The following is a 17078-nucleotide window of genomic DNA, read 5'->3' on the forward strand; positions in this document are numbered from 1 at the left end:
GGCATGACATAGGCTGTAGGTCAAGCGCACTATATATGCTACTGCAAAGGCAAATGAACCAGCACGGTCAAATTCAAGGCATAGAGCCTAAATGGCAACTGAACGTAGTCCAAAAACGTCCACTGCCTCATAGGTGTATATTCAAGAGCATATATGAGGGTTGGAGGGATTTTTGTTGCATATATTTCCAGTAAATGTGTTAAATGTCTCTTTCTGGAGGATAAATAAAATGGATTTAAAACAGTTGCACGCTCTATGACATTATTTCTTAAATGTGTAATAGCATTTACTATCAAGATTTTGGCTAAAGACTTTTCCTAAATAGGTATAGGATTTTACCATTCCCAAATGTGTTCCACCTATATGCCAGCTGAATGCACAGCAGTGTTTTCTTACTTTAAAAGCCATTATCTTATTTTTTGTTATGTTCATTTTCAAGCAGTTTTCCCTGCATACTCGTTCAGAACCTCAAAATTACGCTGTAGACTATCCTTTCTGGGTAGTCTGTCTGCTAATCTGGAGACTGAATCCCAGAAAGACCTGTCATATCTACCTAGTGGTGCAGATGCACTGGAGGCTTTCATAAATGAGGCTGATGTGGCACACATTTTCTCCCAAAGGAGTTCATCTGCTTATTTTCTTTATCTGCAGGTACGGATGATGACGAGGCAATGGAGTGCGTCTTCTTGGTGGCAGCTGGGTTCCAAACAAGATGGATAGATTCTTCCATTGTGTTCACTTATCAGTTGTCCAAAATCCTTTGCCTGACAGACTCAAAGCCCACCCTACAAGGGGCAAGGCGGCAACAGAAGCCCTGCTAAAGAATGTCCTCATCTCCGAAAGCTGCAAAACTGCTACTTGGAGATCGGTACAAAGTAGCAGCTTTGCAGATTTCGGAGATGGGGACTTTCTTTAGTAGGGCTGTTGTTAACCTTGCACCTTGTAGAGTGGGCAGGCAAAATCTTGTTGGCCAACTGATAAGTGAACATAATGCAATAAACTATCCTTCTGGAGCTAGTTTCTTTAGAGGAGGAGATGCCTGTTCTGATAGGGCCATAGTTCTCAAACAAGTGGTCAGATTGACTGATGTCTTTAGTCTGTCCAGATAAAACTTCAGTACCTTTTTAAGATCTAAAGAATAAAGCGTTCTTTCCGCTGGTGTGGATGGATTAGAAAAGAACGTAGGGAGTAAAATTGTCTAGTTAATGTGGAATCAGACACCACCTTGGGAAGAAAACTATGATGAGTTCTCATCACTACTCTTTTTGCATGGAACACAGTGGGCCTTAAATTTCTTTAAAATTCTTTCAGGAGGCGCAAGTATAGATGCTGGAGTAAGGAAAATGTCCCTTACTGGTTGGAGGAGGCCTGGAATCAGAGTCTTGAAGAGGACCAATGATCTAAAGTCTTGAAAATGACTGATGAGGATGCAGTGGGTGCTGGAATAACAATGTTTAATTTAGTAGTCCCCCTGACCAATACCTCATCAAATGTGTTGATGTCATCTACCGCTGATAGTCTCGCTGGTGGAGTGTCTGTTAGAGTAAGTGAATAGTCCCTTATTGAAGATTTTGCTGTGGAACACCAGGAAGGTGATCTGTGCACACGTTGGCGTGATCTAGAAAGTTGAGATCCCCAGGTAGGAGAAGGGGATCTATTTCCAGAGCTGCATCAAGAACTACTCATTGTCCGTGTCCTCTTATGGGGAGTGCTGGCTTCTCTAGGTAATCTGGATCTTGTTAGGGAGCCAGGTGCCACTGACGTATAGTGTCCTCAGTCTGAGGAGTTAGTGACGATGTCTGTGGGAGAGATTGTGTGGGTGAATACCGTTGTGAATATTGAGAGTCCAGGCTCTATGGAACCGGACCCCGCCGAATCCTTTCTAGCCATCTTGGAGAAAGATTAACAGGAGACAACTGTCCTCTTGCAACTGAAGGTTGCTTTTCTTGTCTTGTGGATTTGGCTGCAGGGGAACCATGCTTCGAAGTCAAGTGAGGAGGTATTGACATCAGAGGTCTCTTTGCCAGAGAATGATGCTTATGTTGAATTGTCATTGCCGGAGAGTGCCCAAGTCTGTGTCTTGACATCGGGTGGTGTCTGGATGCCACTGACGGAGACAGATTAGAGGATGCCTGTCTCAACTTCGAACGGCGACTGGTTGCCGTCGGAGATAGTGAAGGCTGTCTTGACATCGACTGAGGGTCGTTGTCGTCCTGTGTATCGCAGTCAAAGGAGGTCCTTCGGGTATGGAGTCTCTTGACGTCAGTTGCCGTTGTTGATGCAATGATGAGGGGTGCGAGGTCACTCGCGACGTCGATCCCAAAACCGAAGGGTAACAGGTAGGATTTTTTCTACCTCTGGAAACAGATTTTGCATGTAATTTTTCTGTTATTTCTGTAGTTCTACCTCTGGAGGGTCTCAGGCAGATGGTGTCAAGCAGACACACAATGCAGACAGAGGGGGGTCAGTCTGAGCTTTCTTTTTGCTACAATTAGGGCACTTAACAGAAAGAAAAGGCACTTTTGACATTTTTAATATATATGTGTCTGGGAGACGTATATATATTAAATAAAAGTAACAACATTTCACTGTTGATTTTCGGTTTTAGAGAATTTATCTGAGTACTACAAGACCACCTTTTGCATGCCCTTTTATTACTGACTGCACTGGAGTATCTACAACATAGTATGTTACATATATTTTTTATAGCATGCCATTTCTTTTGAAGGCAAAGGACTGCAGGGTCCAAACCTGTTAATTATTCTATTTTATCTGTCCAGAATCCAGCTAAACTGCAGGAAATTACATATTGTTGCTAAAACAGCAGTTAAAACAGCAGTTTGCAGGCCAGATGTACGAAAGGATTTAGCAGGTCTTAAAGGACCGAATTGCACTTTCGATCCATTAAGAAATGCTAAATTGCCTTTTCAGATGTACAAAGGCAAATCGAGAATCGCAAAATGTGATTTCTACCCAGCAGAAATCACATTTTGGGATTCCCAAATAGGGAAATCGCAAATAGGGATTTCGTATTTCAGATTTCCTAAGCACATGTACAAAGCATTTCCTGAATGCAAAATGGCCAAATCAATGGTAACTATATGCAAGTTTAAAAAATGCAACCAAAATGCATTTTTTAAAGTGCAATGTAGTGTGCAAATTCCCCTACGGCATTTGTGCCCTATACATGTTCACCACTTTTTTGTGGGTACATCAAGAGGGGCTTTAGGCCCCTAAGCACCCTTGGTTTCACATTTCCTAAACTGCGATTTCCTTTTAGGAAAACCCAAATTTGGAAATGCAAAACATTTCCAATGTTTTTGATCTTAAAATAGACTTCCTATGATTAAAAAAGTATTTAGTGTGTTTCTTTAATTACATTTTTCATCTCCCTTCACTCACCTTTTTGTCCAGTCTACTCTGCAAGCACATCAAGTGTGTGATTTTGACAAAAGATCTCTGGCAAAGGCCCTGCTGACGAAGAGAAAACCCAATGGTGAAGCATGCCACTAACTGGTGGGTAAGGTCTTGTACTCCAAAAACACTAATGCTGTGTTTGGCCGAACTATTCTATAACTGAACACATAGTATACTTGGAATACTGAATTAGGGAGGAAATGTGCTGGGCCAATCAATATTCTCTCTTCATCTCCAATGTAACTTTTATGCAGGTGACTTCCGAATTTGATGTTGGTAGCAGCTGCCAGTAATTTCCATGACTGCATGCGAGCTGTAAGTAATGCAAAGGAGGTGTAAGAATGCCTGAAATTGAACTGAGATAAAACCAAGCTTATTTGTTTGCAGCCTGTTAGCATTTTCACATTCTCTAAATTAGTGGCCGAGTGATCTAGGGGGAACCTCTTAGTCCAGCGAGAAAAAACCTAGGTGTCATCACTGATGCAAAATTAAACTATGACAAGAAAATAAATGCAGGTTCTGCTGTCTTTATCTTCCATCAGGGACTGCTACGAAATATTCTCAATTTTTTCCCCATGCAGACTCTAAGCCAGTAGTCCAGGTCTTAATTTTACATTGCCCGCTCTACTGCAATCCACTTATATACAGGTCTTCCCATAAAGACTCTGACAAGACTACAAAGGATACAGAACTGGGCTACAAAGTTGCTTACAGATAGAAGGGAATTTGATTCTGCATCAGCAGCTTTTAAATAACTGCACTGGCTTTCCTATAAAGCAGAGAATATTTGTTCAGAACAGCATATCTAACTCATACAGCTATTTACAAAACTAGCCCTATTATTATTGCCGAAAAATGTAGGGTGTATGCCCCCAAAAAAGTTTTAAGTTTCGGGACAGCTGGTCTCACTTCACCAAGAGTTAAAAATAGGAGGATGGGCAGAAGTTTTTTTCTTCTTTTCTGGCTTCAGACGTTTCGAACAACCTGCCCATATCTTTAAGAACGCAATATATATTCAATTCAATTTGCACTTCTCAACAGCCATAGAGGGAGAAATAATAGAGAGGCGGAGGTAGTGTGAAAGCCTTACACCGAGAGACATGTTGTAGGAGGCTGGCCTGGCTTATAGTGGGTACCCTGTGGTACTTACACCCTGTGCCAGGTCCAGTTATCCCTTATTAGTAGAATAGAGGTGTTTCTAGCAGCTTAGGCTGATAGAAGGTTGCTATGGCAAAGCAGCTTAGGCTGAACTAGGAGACATGCAAAGCTCCTACTATACCACTTATATCATATGCACAATATCATAAGAAAACACAATACTCAGAGTTACTAAAAATAAAGGTACTTTATTTTTATGACAATATGCCACAAGTATCTCAGTGAGTACCCTCAGTATGAAGGTAAGTAATATACACAATTTATATGTACACAAACCCAAAACAGGTAAGTAAGAGTCAGAAAATTAATGCAAACAGTGTATAATTACAATAGGTTGCAATAGGCAAGCATAGGTCTAGGGGCAACACAAACCATATACTCCAAAAGTGGAATGCGAATCACGAATGGACCCCATACCTATGGGAGTTTGTAGAGGGTCCCTGGGAAAGTAAGAAAACAGTCAGGGTGTCTAAGATACCCCACCCAAAGACCCTGAAAAGTGGGAGTAAAGTACACCAACTTCCCCTAAAGAGCACAATAGTCGTGATAGGGGGATCCTGCAAGAACAAAAAACACCAGCAGTGCACTGAAAACGGATTCCTGGACCTGAGGACCTGCAAAGCAAGGCGACCAAGTCCAATAGTTGCGACAGTGTCCAGGGGGGGCAGGAGCCCAGGAAACCCAGGATGAAGGTGCAAGGAAGCTGCCTCCGGATGGAAGAAGCTTGGAATTCTGCAAGAACGAAGAGGACTAGGAACTTCTCCTTCGAATGGAAGATGTCCCACGTCGCGATGAAGGTTGCAGAAGTGTTCCCACGCAGAAATACCGCACACAAGCCTTGCTAGCTGCAAGGGTCGCAGTAGAGGTTTTTGGGTGCTGCTGAGGACCAGGAAGGACCAGGATGTCGCCCCTTGGAGGAGGAGACAGAGGGGGCGCTCAGCAACTCAGAGAGCCCCCACAGAAGCAGGCAGCACCCGCAGAAGTACCTGAACAGGCACTTGGAAGATTTGTGAACCGGAGTCCATGCAGAGTTACAAAGGAGGGTCCCATGACGTCAGAGGCCAACTCAGAGGGTTGAGCACTGCAGGACGGAGTGCTGGGGACCCAGGCTAGGCTGTGCACAAAGGAAATCCTGGAAGAGTGTACAGAAGCCGGAGCAGCTGCAAATCACGCAGTACACAGGTTTGCAGTCTAGCGTGGGGAGGCAAGGACTTACCTCCACCAAAATTGGACTAAAGGATCACTGGACTGTGGGAGTCACTTGGATCGAGTTCCTGTGTTCCAGGGACCACGCTCGTCTAGATGAGAGGGGACCCAGAGGACCGGTGATGCAGAAGTTTGGTGCCTGCGTTAGCAGAGGGAATATTCCGTCGACCCATGGGAGATTTCTTCTTGACTTCCAGTGCAGGGTGAAGGCTTTTGACCCCCAGAGCATGGCCAGCAGGATGAGGCGCTACAATTTTGCTGGTAGTCGTCTTGCTACTTTGTTGCGGTTTTGTAGGCGTCCTGGAGCAGTCAGTGGTCGATCCTTGGTAGAAGTCGAAGAGGGAGATGCAGAGGAACTCTGGTGAGCTCTTGCATTCGTTATCTGAAGAATTCCCCAAAGCAGAGACCCTAAATAGCCAGAAAAGGAGGTTTGGCTACCAAGAAAGGAGGATTGGCTACCAAGAAAGGTAAATACCAGAATGGTATTGGGGTGACAATTCCATGATCTTAGACATGTTACATGGCCATGTACGGAGTTACCATGGTGAAGCTATACATAGGTAGTGACCTATGTATAGTGCACGTGTGTAATGGTGTCCCCGCACTCACAAAATCCGGGGAATTTGCCCTGAACGATGTGGGGGCACCTTGGCTAGTGCCAGGGTGCCCACACACTAAGTAACGTAGCACCCAACCTTCACCAAGTGAGGGTTAGACATATAGGTGATTTATAAGTTACTTATGTGCAGTGAAAAATGGCTGTGAAATAACGTGGACGTTATTTCACTCAGGCTGCAGTGGCAGGCCTGTGTAAGAATTGTCTGAGCTCCCTATGGGTGGCAAAAGAAATGCTGCAGCCCATTGGCATCTCCTGGAACCCCAATACCCTGGGTACCTAAGTACCATATACAAGGGAATTATATGGGTGTACCAGTGTGCCAATGAGAATTGGTAAATTTAGTCACTAGCCTGCAGTGACAAATTTAGAAAGCAGAGAGAGCATAAACACCGAGGTTCTGGTTAGCAGAGCCTCAGTGATACAGTTAGGCACCACACAGGGAACACATATAGGCCACAAACATATGAGCACTGGGGTTCTGGCTAGCAGGATCCCTGTGACACATATCAAACACACTGACAACCTAGGGTTTTCACTATGAGCACTGGGCCCTGGCTAGCAGGGTCCCAGTGAGACAGTAAAAACACCCTGACATGTACTCACAAACAGGCCAAAAGTGGGGGTAATAAGGCTAGAAAGAGGCTACCTTCCTACACATGTTCACTAAAGGTCGGGTCAGCTACTAATGGAATCCAAAAGGACATTTGAAGTCATATAACATAATACGTCTCAACAGTCTCAAATTAGACATTAGATCATGCAACCACCCAAAAGGTAAGTAGCAGCTCAACAAATCATCGACTAGAAAAGTATACGGGGAAATTATAAAAATACAAAAAGGTGTGATAACTGTGTATTCTATCTTGACCTTTGTCCGTATACAGGGTAGATAGGGCTATCGGCTTCAGTGGGAGCACAAACTGGGGAAGGAAGCCCCTAATGTAACTAGGAAACGTTGCTGGAGGAACATACCCAAATACTTATGAAGCTTACACTGCTATTTCCTGATGTACTGAGACCTCACTACAAGAAAAAGATGTCTCAGAATACTACCGATTTATGCAATGGGAGAAGAAAGATGGTGGGTTTCACAATTTGTATTTGGTAGGCATGTGCCCTGATATAAAGTGCTGCAAATATCTTAATGATACTCATGGTGTTTTGGGTATACCAGTCGACTTGGATGCCAGGGTGGTTCTACTGCATGTGGGGTGGTTGAAGAGCTGCTCCAAGGGGATTAGCCACGAACTGGTTGAAACCATGGGAGTGGAACGATTGCCCGGAGCGAGGTGGCTTGAGGACTTGGTGGAGTTTAAGAGTTGCAATCCCAGAAGAGCTGAGCCCTAGTGTTAGTGGAGGAAACACGACAGTTGCACTGAAAGGGCAACCAGTAACGTTGTAACATTTGAAACTGTACTGTATTTGTGAGCGAGTTATGCTGCCTAAGCCCACTGGGGTGTCTCACTGCCATAACTTTTGTTAAAAAACAAGTAAATGTTTTGCACAAAAAAAACAAAAAAAAAACACAACCAACCTTCCATTTGAATAATCATGATAGACGAGCACAAAAGAGGGAGGGTTTGTAAAATGTGCACAAACTGGAAAGAACCTGTACGCCATGCGTTCTTCAATGGAAAACATGTTTTGAAGATCAGGTTATATGTAAGATTCAGACTAAGACATAGAAAGGAATTCAACATAAAAGTATACTGACTTGTCTATGTACACGTTTCTCAATACAGCAGGCAATATACAATGACTAGCTTGTTCACACTGAGCAGGCGATCGAATTTTAGGGCATCATAAAACAAAATGATTGATGGAATGTTTGAATTAATCTAAGTCATAGGCTGCACCCCAATCCATTGTTTTTTGCCCACCATGCCACCTCAGTGTCTCACTGTGCCCTTGGAATCAAGCTATAACTGGCTGGTGATCCCATACCAAGGGCAAAACTGGTCCTGAGTTGTTTTGGTTCCGGTTCAGGGAGGGCCTGGCCTGGCAGTTCAGTGTGGACTGTTCCCATGAAGAGCAGGGTTAAGGCTGATAAGCATATGGCTGGGTCCAAACTGAAGTAGCACTGTGGGTGAAAAACTATGGACTGCGGTGCAGCCCCGAGGGATCGCTAGCGGCTGAGATATGTTCAAGCTTTCTGTCCATCACTTGATTTTTTTAAATCACATTTTACAGCAAATCCTTATGCCCACTAGTATAATATTTAGAGCACTCACAAATCTGAAAATATTAATACATTAGAGGCTAAACATAGAGCAGTATGTTTGGAGCATGAGAGAAATTCTACAATCGTTATGTGAACCAAGCATATTGATTTTGTTATTTGAATTGAGGGAAGTGTAGAGTTACCCCACTCATGTAGGCATTAAGAAAATATCTGGTAACTGGAGTTGCTCGCAAAACACACCAGCTACCTCTCTAAATTGACATGCTTTCTCTAACATACATGTATCACATCTCAAACTTAAGTATGAAAGGAAACAGCATATACTTACCAGATAATTCAAGACCAGCAACAGGAAAGAAGTTCTTCACATTATCAAGTGCTAGTTTTATCATCGCCAACCGTATGAGGGCCCAACTAAAGGAGAAAAAAATGTTACTATTTACTAATGATTAACTACTAAAATTAATAATTCACTCTGTTATAGCCTCAAACCCACCACCTACCCAAGAATATTCTTTAAAACCATGGATTAACATTTTGCGGTTGTAAAATACTTGATACTCCTTCGATACATATTAAAATGGAAAACACACAACACAGTTATTTGTCTGTAGACATGCATATTAATGGAATTACCTGCTGTGCATTTATAGGTCTGAAGAATAAGTTGCTTACCTTCGGTAACTCCTTATGTGGTAGGCACTCCATCTAGCCGCAGATTCCTTAACATAGAATATTCCCCAGATGTCAAACTTGAACTTTTTTTTTTTTTTTTTACAGTCATTCAGCTCCGTGTCGGCAATTCGCTGACACCTTCTATCTGATGTAATGACCACTAGAAAGACAGTTCTGACGGTCAATGGCCTTGGATGACATTTGTGTAGAGGCTCAAAAGGTGCATACATTAAGAAGGTTAAAACGAGGATTAGATCCCACTGCGGTATGACGAAATGACCTGGGGGGATACATGCTGCAAGCCTTTGAGAAACCTAGCCAGAAAAGATGTCTTGAATAAAGAAGGTGGGTACAGCAACCTCAAAAATGCCAAAGTGACCAACAAATAACCTTTAACTGTGCCCAAAACAGAGTCCTGCTGGGCCAAAGATAGAGCAAACAGAAGAACCTTAGTGAGAGGAGCAGAAAGAGGGTGAATGTTTTTAGAATCACAGTATGCCACAAACGTATCCCAATGGCAAGCAAATACCGACTGGGTGGAGGGACGCCTGGCTGGCAGAATAACATCACAGACTTCAAGAAAACAATTTGGGGTCTACTAGGAAGTCGTTTTAGCAGTTTTGCTCCTTTAATTTTTCCCTCTTCAACTTTCATTTTGTCCTCTAAATGCATTACATCCAGAAAATGTTAGACTAATGTTTCAGTTTGACACGGATAATCTGCAATATTCTTTGTAGAGTTACTGTAATTATGAAGGCATACTCCATGTTTTTTTTCAATTCAGGGTCTCTTTATTTTCTAACTAGTTACTTACATTTGGTAACACTTTTCTGGTAGAAATGCTGTCTAGCTGCAGATTCCTCGCCATTTGAATATTCCCCAGGTGTCAGACTGGATCTGGAAACTTTTTCGTAGTACCTTTGAACCCTGGAAGGTAGAGCTGTGTAGCTCCGCACTGAAGCCATTCCGCTCCAGAAGTGAAGTGCATAGCCTATAAAGGAGCCACGACCGTGCACCGAAGTCAGTTCCATTCGAGAAGCCTCCAGACTTTGAGCCCAAAAGCAAACTGGAAGACAGTGTGCAGATTCCTAAAACGTGGGATCTTATTAGATAGAGTCCAACCACAGAACGGGGATGATGGCAGGGTCACTGAGGAATATGTGCCTAGATACAGCCTCTACCAGAAAAAGCAATGGCGAAAGAAAGTAACATTCATCTGATAGGAACTTCTAGAATCAGATTCCTCACCTTTTGAAAAAAAATACAGCAGTACCTAATCAGAGGAGGTGCAATGGATGGACTCAAACTAGAAAGCCCTGCAATACTAGGCGGGCAATATGCCCCTCTCGGCAAATCTGGCTGTCCAGACAATAGAGTTTTGTGAACATATGGAGGAATAGCCATCTCACTCCCTGGCAGATGTTTAGGAAAGGGATTCTGTGTGCCAACACAATGGTCGCAGCTTTGGCAATGGTAGATTGAGCAGGCAGTCCTACCTTATGGCGGCTGCTTCTTCTTCAGTGCATAGCAGATCTTAATGCAGGGTATAATTCAGTATGAGACAATATTCTTCTGCACAGCCTTGCCTTTCTTTACTCCAGCAAACCAAACAAAGAGCGGGTTGTCCACCCAGTCTGTCCTTGGTGCAACTGATGCAAAAGCTGAGACTGCTGTTATTGTCCAAGCAATCTCTCCTCCTCTTGGAGGGGGAAATGGAGCATAGGATGCCAGCAGGGTGATGGTTTAGCTGACGTGGAATGGTGTCACAATTCTCTGGGGAAAAGATGACCTAGTATGAAGAACCAGCTTGACGGAGAAGGTGGTGGTGCACGGTAGATGAACAAACAGAGCCTGAAGCTCACACACTCCATGCTTAGGAAATGGCAACGAGAAACACAGTTTTGATGGTGAGGAGCCATAAAGGACAACTATGGAGTGGTTTGAATGGAGTACACATTAGATAGGTAAAGATGAAGTTGAGGTCCCATTGTGGCATAGCAAAGGTAGAAGGGAGAAACATATGTAGAAGTCCTTTAAAAAAAAACAAAAAAAAACATAACAGGTGATTTAATGAGGGATGGCTGACCAGGCAACTGTAAGAAGGACAAGTGGGCTGAGAGATAACTTTTAAGGGTGCCCAGAGCAAGGCCTTGTCAGACGACAGACAGAACAAACAATACATACAACACATAAAACAGTTTAGCCTGAAGGGGGTTAATTTGGCAAGTGCTGTACCAAATCACAAAACTGTCCCAACAACACATATACAGTTTTCATCAGGGATGCCTGGCTGCCAAGATGACATCAACCACCTCTGGAGGAAGGTCGAAGGCAGTCAGATATCGCCGATCAACCTCCATGCAGGAAGATGGAGAATGTAAAGGCCAGAGTGGAGAACCTGATAATTCTGCATAAAATCCTACCTGACAGGCAGCATGGTCGGAGAAAAAACGCTCAAGCCCAGCAGTTCTGGATACCATACTCTCCTTGTCCCACCTGGAACCACTTCTGCCCAAGTTAGTCCTGATAATCTTGAGAACACAGGGCAGGAGTGGTATCAGCGGAAAGGCATACAGGAGTCCCGACTTACATGTGAGGTAGAACGTATCTCCAAGCGAGAGATGCCTTGGAAACTCCAACACGCAGTATAGCTGACTTTGCAAGTTCTTGGCGGTGGTGAACAGACCAAGCCAAGGTTTTCCCCATCTGCAGAAGAGACCATACACCAGCTCTAGGTGTTGCTGCCATTCATGAACTATGAGGTGCTGACGGCTGGGGTTGTATGCCTTGACATTCTATAATCCTGCCAAGTGGTACACCACCAGGAAAATTCTGGTCCATGACCCCACCCACCTTGTTTGTTGCAGTATGAAATGATACTGGTGCTGTGCGTGAGCACCTGTACCAGCCACCCTTTGCTGGATGGCAGGAAGGCTTTTTGTGCCAAACAAATGGCCTTCAGCTCCAGAAGATTTCCCATCATCAATCTAGACAGGAAGTGACATTACTGGTTTTCTTGCCAAAACCTTCTTTGAAAGAGGACTACATTACCTATTGCCCAACAACACAGGAAGTTACATTACTGGATCTCCCATCATCCACCTGTACAGGAAGTGACGTCACAGAATTTCCCATCATCCATCTGGACAGGAAGTGACATTACTGGATTTCTCACCAAAACCGTCTTACAAAGAAGAAGAAGCAGCTTATTTCCCATCACTCATCAGCACAGGAAATTACATCACAGCACCCTGCTCTCCCCTCCTTCCCAGGACCTACATAATGGCAGCTGCAACACAGACACACCAAAGGCAAGACTGCCTGCACCTGTCGATGCATGGACCGCGCTCAGCACCAGGAACCCTGGTCCAATCCATGCCCACCAATACTCCAAAGTACTCCTTCGGTCTCTAGACCCCAGACGCCATTACACAAACTGCTGCCATGCCACATCTTACTCTACAGTAGAAGCTGTCACCTGCACCCACTGCTGCTTCTCCAGCAGCTGCCCAGCCACATCCCCCACACAAATACTACAATGCCTTAACAATCCCTCCCAACACTCACGCCACACAAGCACCAACAACACCCCCAGCCTACATCACACCCAGAGAAAACCCAAACGTTAACACCCACTAACATGCAAGTTTCTTAACACACAATCACTCAGCAAACACACAACCAAATTATGAGACATGCTGAGCAGCGACGCACCAAACATACTCTTCATCACAGATACCTGGCTAAACCTCTCTCCGTTTCCCGAACTCACCACTGCAATCCCAGCCAGCTACAAGATCACTTGACAGGAATACCTTCACAAGCCAGGAGGACTCACCATTATCTACTAAGGAATCCATCAAATGCACATCATCCACACAGAATGCCACCTCATTCAGGGCACACTTGCTCTTCAAGCTGGAAATCTCTGAAAACTTCACTCTGGCGGAACCCTCACTTATCAACCAACCGCACTACCTTAACCAACCTCATCATGGACTGCATCGCTGTGCTCTCCAATGACTCCAGTTCCTACATTCTCCCATGTTGACCTCAGCTTTCACCTGGAAGACAAACAACCCATGCTCGACAGCACTCCTCGAAAGCTTGAGCAACAATGGACTCACCCAGTACATCACAGAACCAACATACCTCGCAGCACAGAAAATGGAACACAGCTTCACCACAAGTGACAGCTTCAAATACAACTCCAATACACTGCTCAAAGGGACCGACCGGATTTTCATCCATTTCCAAATCAACACACCTTAAGTCAACACGCCTACCAGGCTCAGCATTCCAACCCGTAGCTAGGGCAAAATCACAGGAGCAAACTGGCTGAGTGCCCTCAGCATGGATCTACCTTGCCCCACAGACAACCTCGACAAGGACATCAACAACTGAATCAAGAACTGTGCAATCTCTCTTGCTCCTATCAAACCTTACAAGCATATTAGATCAAACAAGCAGGTCAGCTGGAACACAGACCTCTGAGACACCAAATGACAATGTAAACAGCTAGAAAGGAAATGAAGAGCCAGCTTCAACACCACCAACATAACTACTTACAAGGCTTCAATCAGATGCTACCACCAGGCAAATAAGAGACACCAAGAAAAAAACATGAGTGAACCACATTAAAGGAAGCTTCAACAGCTTTAAGGCGATTTTTGCAATCATCTAGGATTTCACCTGGCCCTCGGATACTGTCAACAACATTTCTGCCTCCCAACAGCTCTGCAACAACATATCCAACTTCTTCCACAGCAAAATCGGAAACATCTACAGCAACACAATCCCAGACAACTTATCGCTAACCGACTAACCGCCAGCCAAGACAGCCACCCGACTAAATGGACAACTCACACCAGAAAAGACACAGCTACAATCTTGTGGACCATCCACTCTGTGGCCCAAGAGGACCCATGCCTCCACCACATCTAGAACCTGAGAACATCACCAATTAGCACTACCCTAGTGCACATAATCAACACCCCCATCACGTCTGCCACTTTCACGGATGGATGGAAACTTGCAGAAATCAATGACCTCCTCAAGAAGTCCACAGCTAACCCAAATCAACTGAGCAACTTCCTGCCCATCTCCACGCATGGCCTATCCAGCCAAAGTGACTAAGAAGAACATTAAGAAGCAGCTCATAACCCATCTTGACTTCACCATCTTCTACACAACACTTGATCAGGATCCAGAACGAAAGAAAAAGTTACTTAACTGTAACTGTAGTTCTCCAGTTTTGAAATCTTTCATAGATTCACATGCTTTAATCATTCCCCATCGTCAAGATGGGCGTAGGAAAGTACCCTCTTTTTGGCATGGTTACCCCCACTTTTTGGCTGCTGTCATTGTGTTTCTGACTGTGTTCATTGGGATCCTGCTAACCAGGACCCCAGTGACTGTGCTCTCTCCCTCTAAATGTGGTTGCTTAGGACTTAGCACACCCAACAACTGGCATACTGGTGCCCCTATTTAAGTCCCTAGTGCAGGAAGTTGGCTCTGTATATACTATCTCAAAGTAAGAAATAGTGTGCACAGAGTCCAAGGGTTCCCCTTAGAGGTAAGGTAGTGGCAAAATTAGATAATTCCGATGCTCTTTTTTGTGGTAGTGTGGTCGAGCAGTAGGCTTATCAGAGGGTAGTGTTAAGCATTTGTTGTACACACACAGGCAATAAATGAGGAACACACACTCAAAGACTTAACTCCAGGCCAATAGTTTTTATATAGAAAAATATATTTTCTTAATTTATTTTAGAAGAACAAGATTCAAGATTTGACGTAAATATATAAAATGCAAGGTACTCCACACAGGTAAGTAAGGAACTTTGAATTAGAGCAGTAACATACACAGTTTTAATTAAAATGACAATAAGCTTTTTTTAAAGTGGACACTGTGCAGAAATCAACAGTTCCTGGGGGAAGTAAGTATTGGTTAGTTTCTCAGGTAAGTAAGGCACTTCCAAGTTCAAGTTCCTGGGCATAGGCAGCCCACCGTTGGGGGTTCAAGGCAACCCCAAAGTTACCGCACCAGCAACACAGGGCCGGTCAGGTGGAGAGGTCAAAGGAGGGCCCAAAACACATAGGCGCCTATGGAGAACAGGGGTGCTCCGGTTCCAGTCTGCCAACAGGTAAGTACCTGCATCTTCTGAGGGCAGACCAGGGGGGTTTTGTAGAGCACTGGGTGGGAGGACACAAGTAGGCACACAAAACACTCCCTCAGCGGCACAGGGGCGGCCGAGTGCAGTGTGCTTAGCAGGCGTCGGGTTTTCAATAGGAATCAATGGAGGGACCCGGGGGTCTCTAGCGGTGCAGGCAGGGCACAGGGGGGCTTCTCGGGCCAGCCACCGACTGGGCTAGGCAGAGGGTCGCCTGATGGTCACTCCTGCACTAGAGTTTGGTTCCTTCTGGTCCTGGGGGCTGCGGCTGCAGTGCTTAGTCCAGGCGTCAGGTTCTTTGTTCCAGGCAGTCGCGGTCAGGGAGAGCCTCTGGGTCCTCTCTGCATTCGTCGTGGTGGAGTCCAGGGAGGTCGTCCCAGGTTACTCACGAGTCGCAGTCACCTGGGAGTCCTCCCTGCAGTGTTGCTTCTCTGGAGCTCGAGATGGGGGCGTCGGTAGCAGATTGTGAAGTCTCACGCTTCCGGCGGGAAGAGTCAAGTCTTTGAAAGTTGCAAGAAAGTTGCAAAGTTTTTGCTGTTTGTAAACAGTGGTGCTGTTCTCGGGAGTTTCTTGGTCCTTCGGGTTTCAGGGCAGTCCTCTGAGGCTTCAGAGGTCGCTGGTCCCTGTCGGATGCGTCGCTGTGCAGGTTCTTTGAGTCTGGACACAGGCCGTTAGGACTAGGGCCAAGTCAGCTGTCGTCTCCGTAGTCACTGCAGGGCTTTCAGGTCAGCAGTCCTTCTCTGTGTAGGTTGCAGGAATCTGATTTCCTGGGATCAGGGTCGCCCCTAAATACTAGATTTAGGTGTGGGTTAGGTCAGTAGAGCAGTAGCCAATAGCTACTGTCCTGGAGGGTGGCTACACCCTCTTTATGCCTCCTCCTGAGGGGAGGGGGGCACATCCCTAATCCTATTGGGGGAATCCCTCCAATCTCAAGATGGAGGATTTCTAAAGGCAGGGGTCACCTCAGCTCAGGACACCTTAGAGGCTGTTCTGACTGGTGGGTGGTGACTCCTTGTTTTTCTCATTATCTCCTCCAGCCTTGCTGCCAAAAGTGGGGGCAGTGGCCGGAGGAGTGGGCATCTCCAGTAGCTGGGATGCCCTGGGGTGCTGTAACAAAAGGCATGAGCCTTTGAGGCTCACCCCCAGGTGTTACAGTTCCTGCAGGGGCAGGTGAGAAGCATCTCTACCCAGTACAGGCTTTGTTCCTGGCCACAGAGTGACAAAGGCACTCTCCCCATGTGGCAAGCAACTCATCTGGTTGTGGCGAGCTGGCAGAAACTGGTCAGCCTAGCACTAGTAGTCGGACTAGTTTTCAGAGGGCATCTCTATGATGCCCTCTGGGTGCTTCTTACAATAAACACCACACTGGCATCAGTGTACATTTATTCTGCTGAGAATATCAAACTTCCCAGATTTCAGTGTAGCCACTATGGAACTGTGGAGTTCGTATTTGACAAACTCCCAGACCATATACGCTTTATGGCTACCCTGCACTTACAATGTCTAAGGTTTTACTTAGACACTGTAGGGGCATAGTGCTCATGCACATATGCCCTCACCTGTGGTATAGCGTACCTTGCCTTAGGGCAGTAAGACCTTCTAGAGGGGTGACCTACCTATGCCACAGGCAGTGTGATGTGGACATGGCACT

General features: G+C 45.2%; 1 protein-coding gene across 2 annotated transcripts in view; it reads right to left on the reverse strand.

The window, feature by feature from the left end:
• The window catches only part of DMXL2 (Dmx like 2), a 1615381-nt gene that overhangs the window by 544636 nt on the left and 1053667 nt on the right, over nt 1–17078 (reverse strand). For both annotated transcript variants that reach the window (XM_069222485.1, XM_069222484.1), the window contains exon 31: nt 8911–8996. In XM_069222485.1, the coding sequence (XP_069078586.1) occupies nt 8911–8996 (86 nt within the window). The remainder of the gene's footprint in view (nt 1–8910; nt 8997–17078) is intronic.

Source organism: Pleurodeles waltl, chromosome 3_1, assembly GCF_031143425.1.
Source record: "Pleurodeles waltl isolate 20211129_DDA chromosome 3_1, aPleWal1.hap1.20221129, whole genome shotgun sequence".
Lineage (NCBI taxonomy): Eukaryota > Metazoa > Chordata > Amphibia > Caudata > Salamandridae > Pleurodeles > Pleurodeles waltl.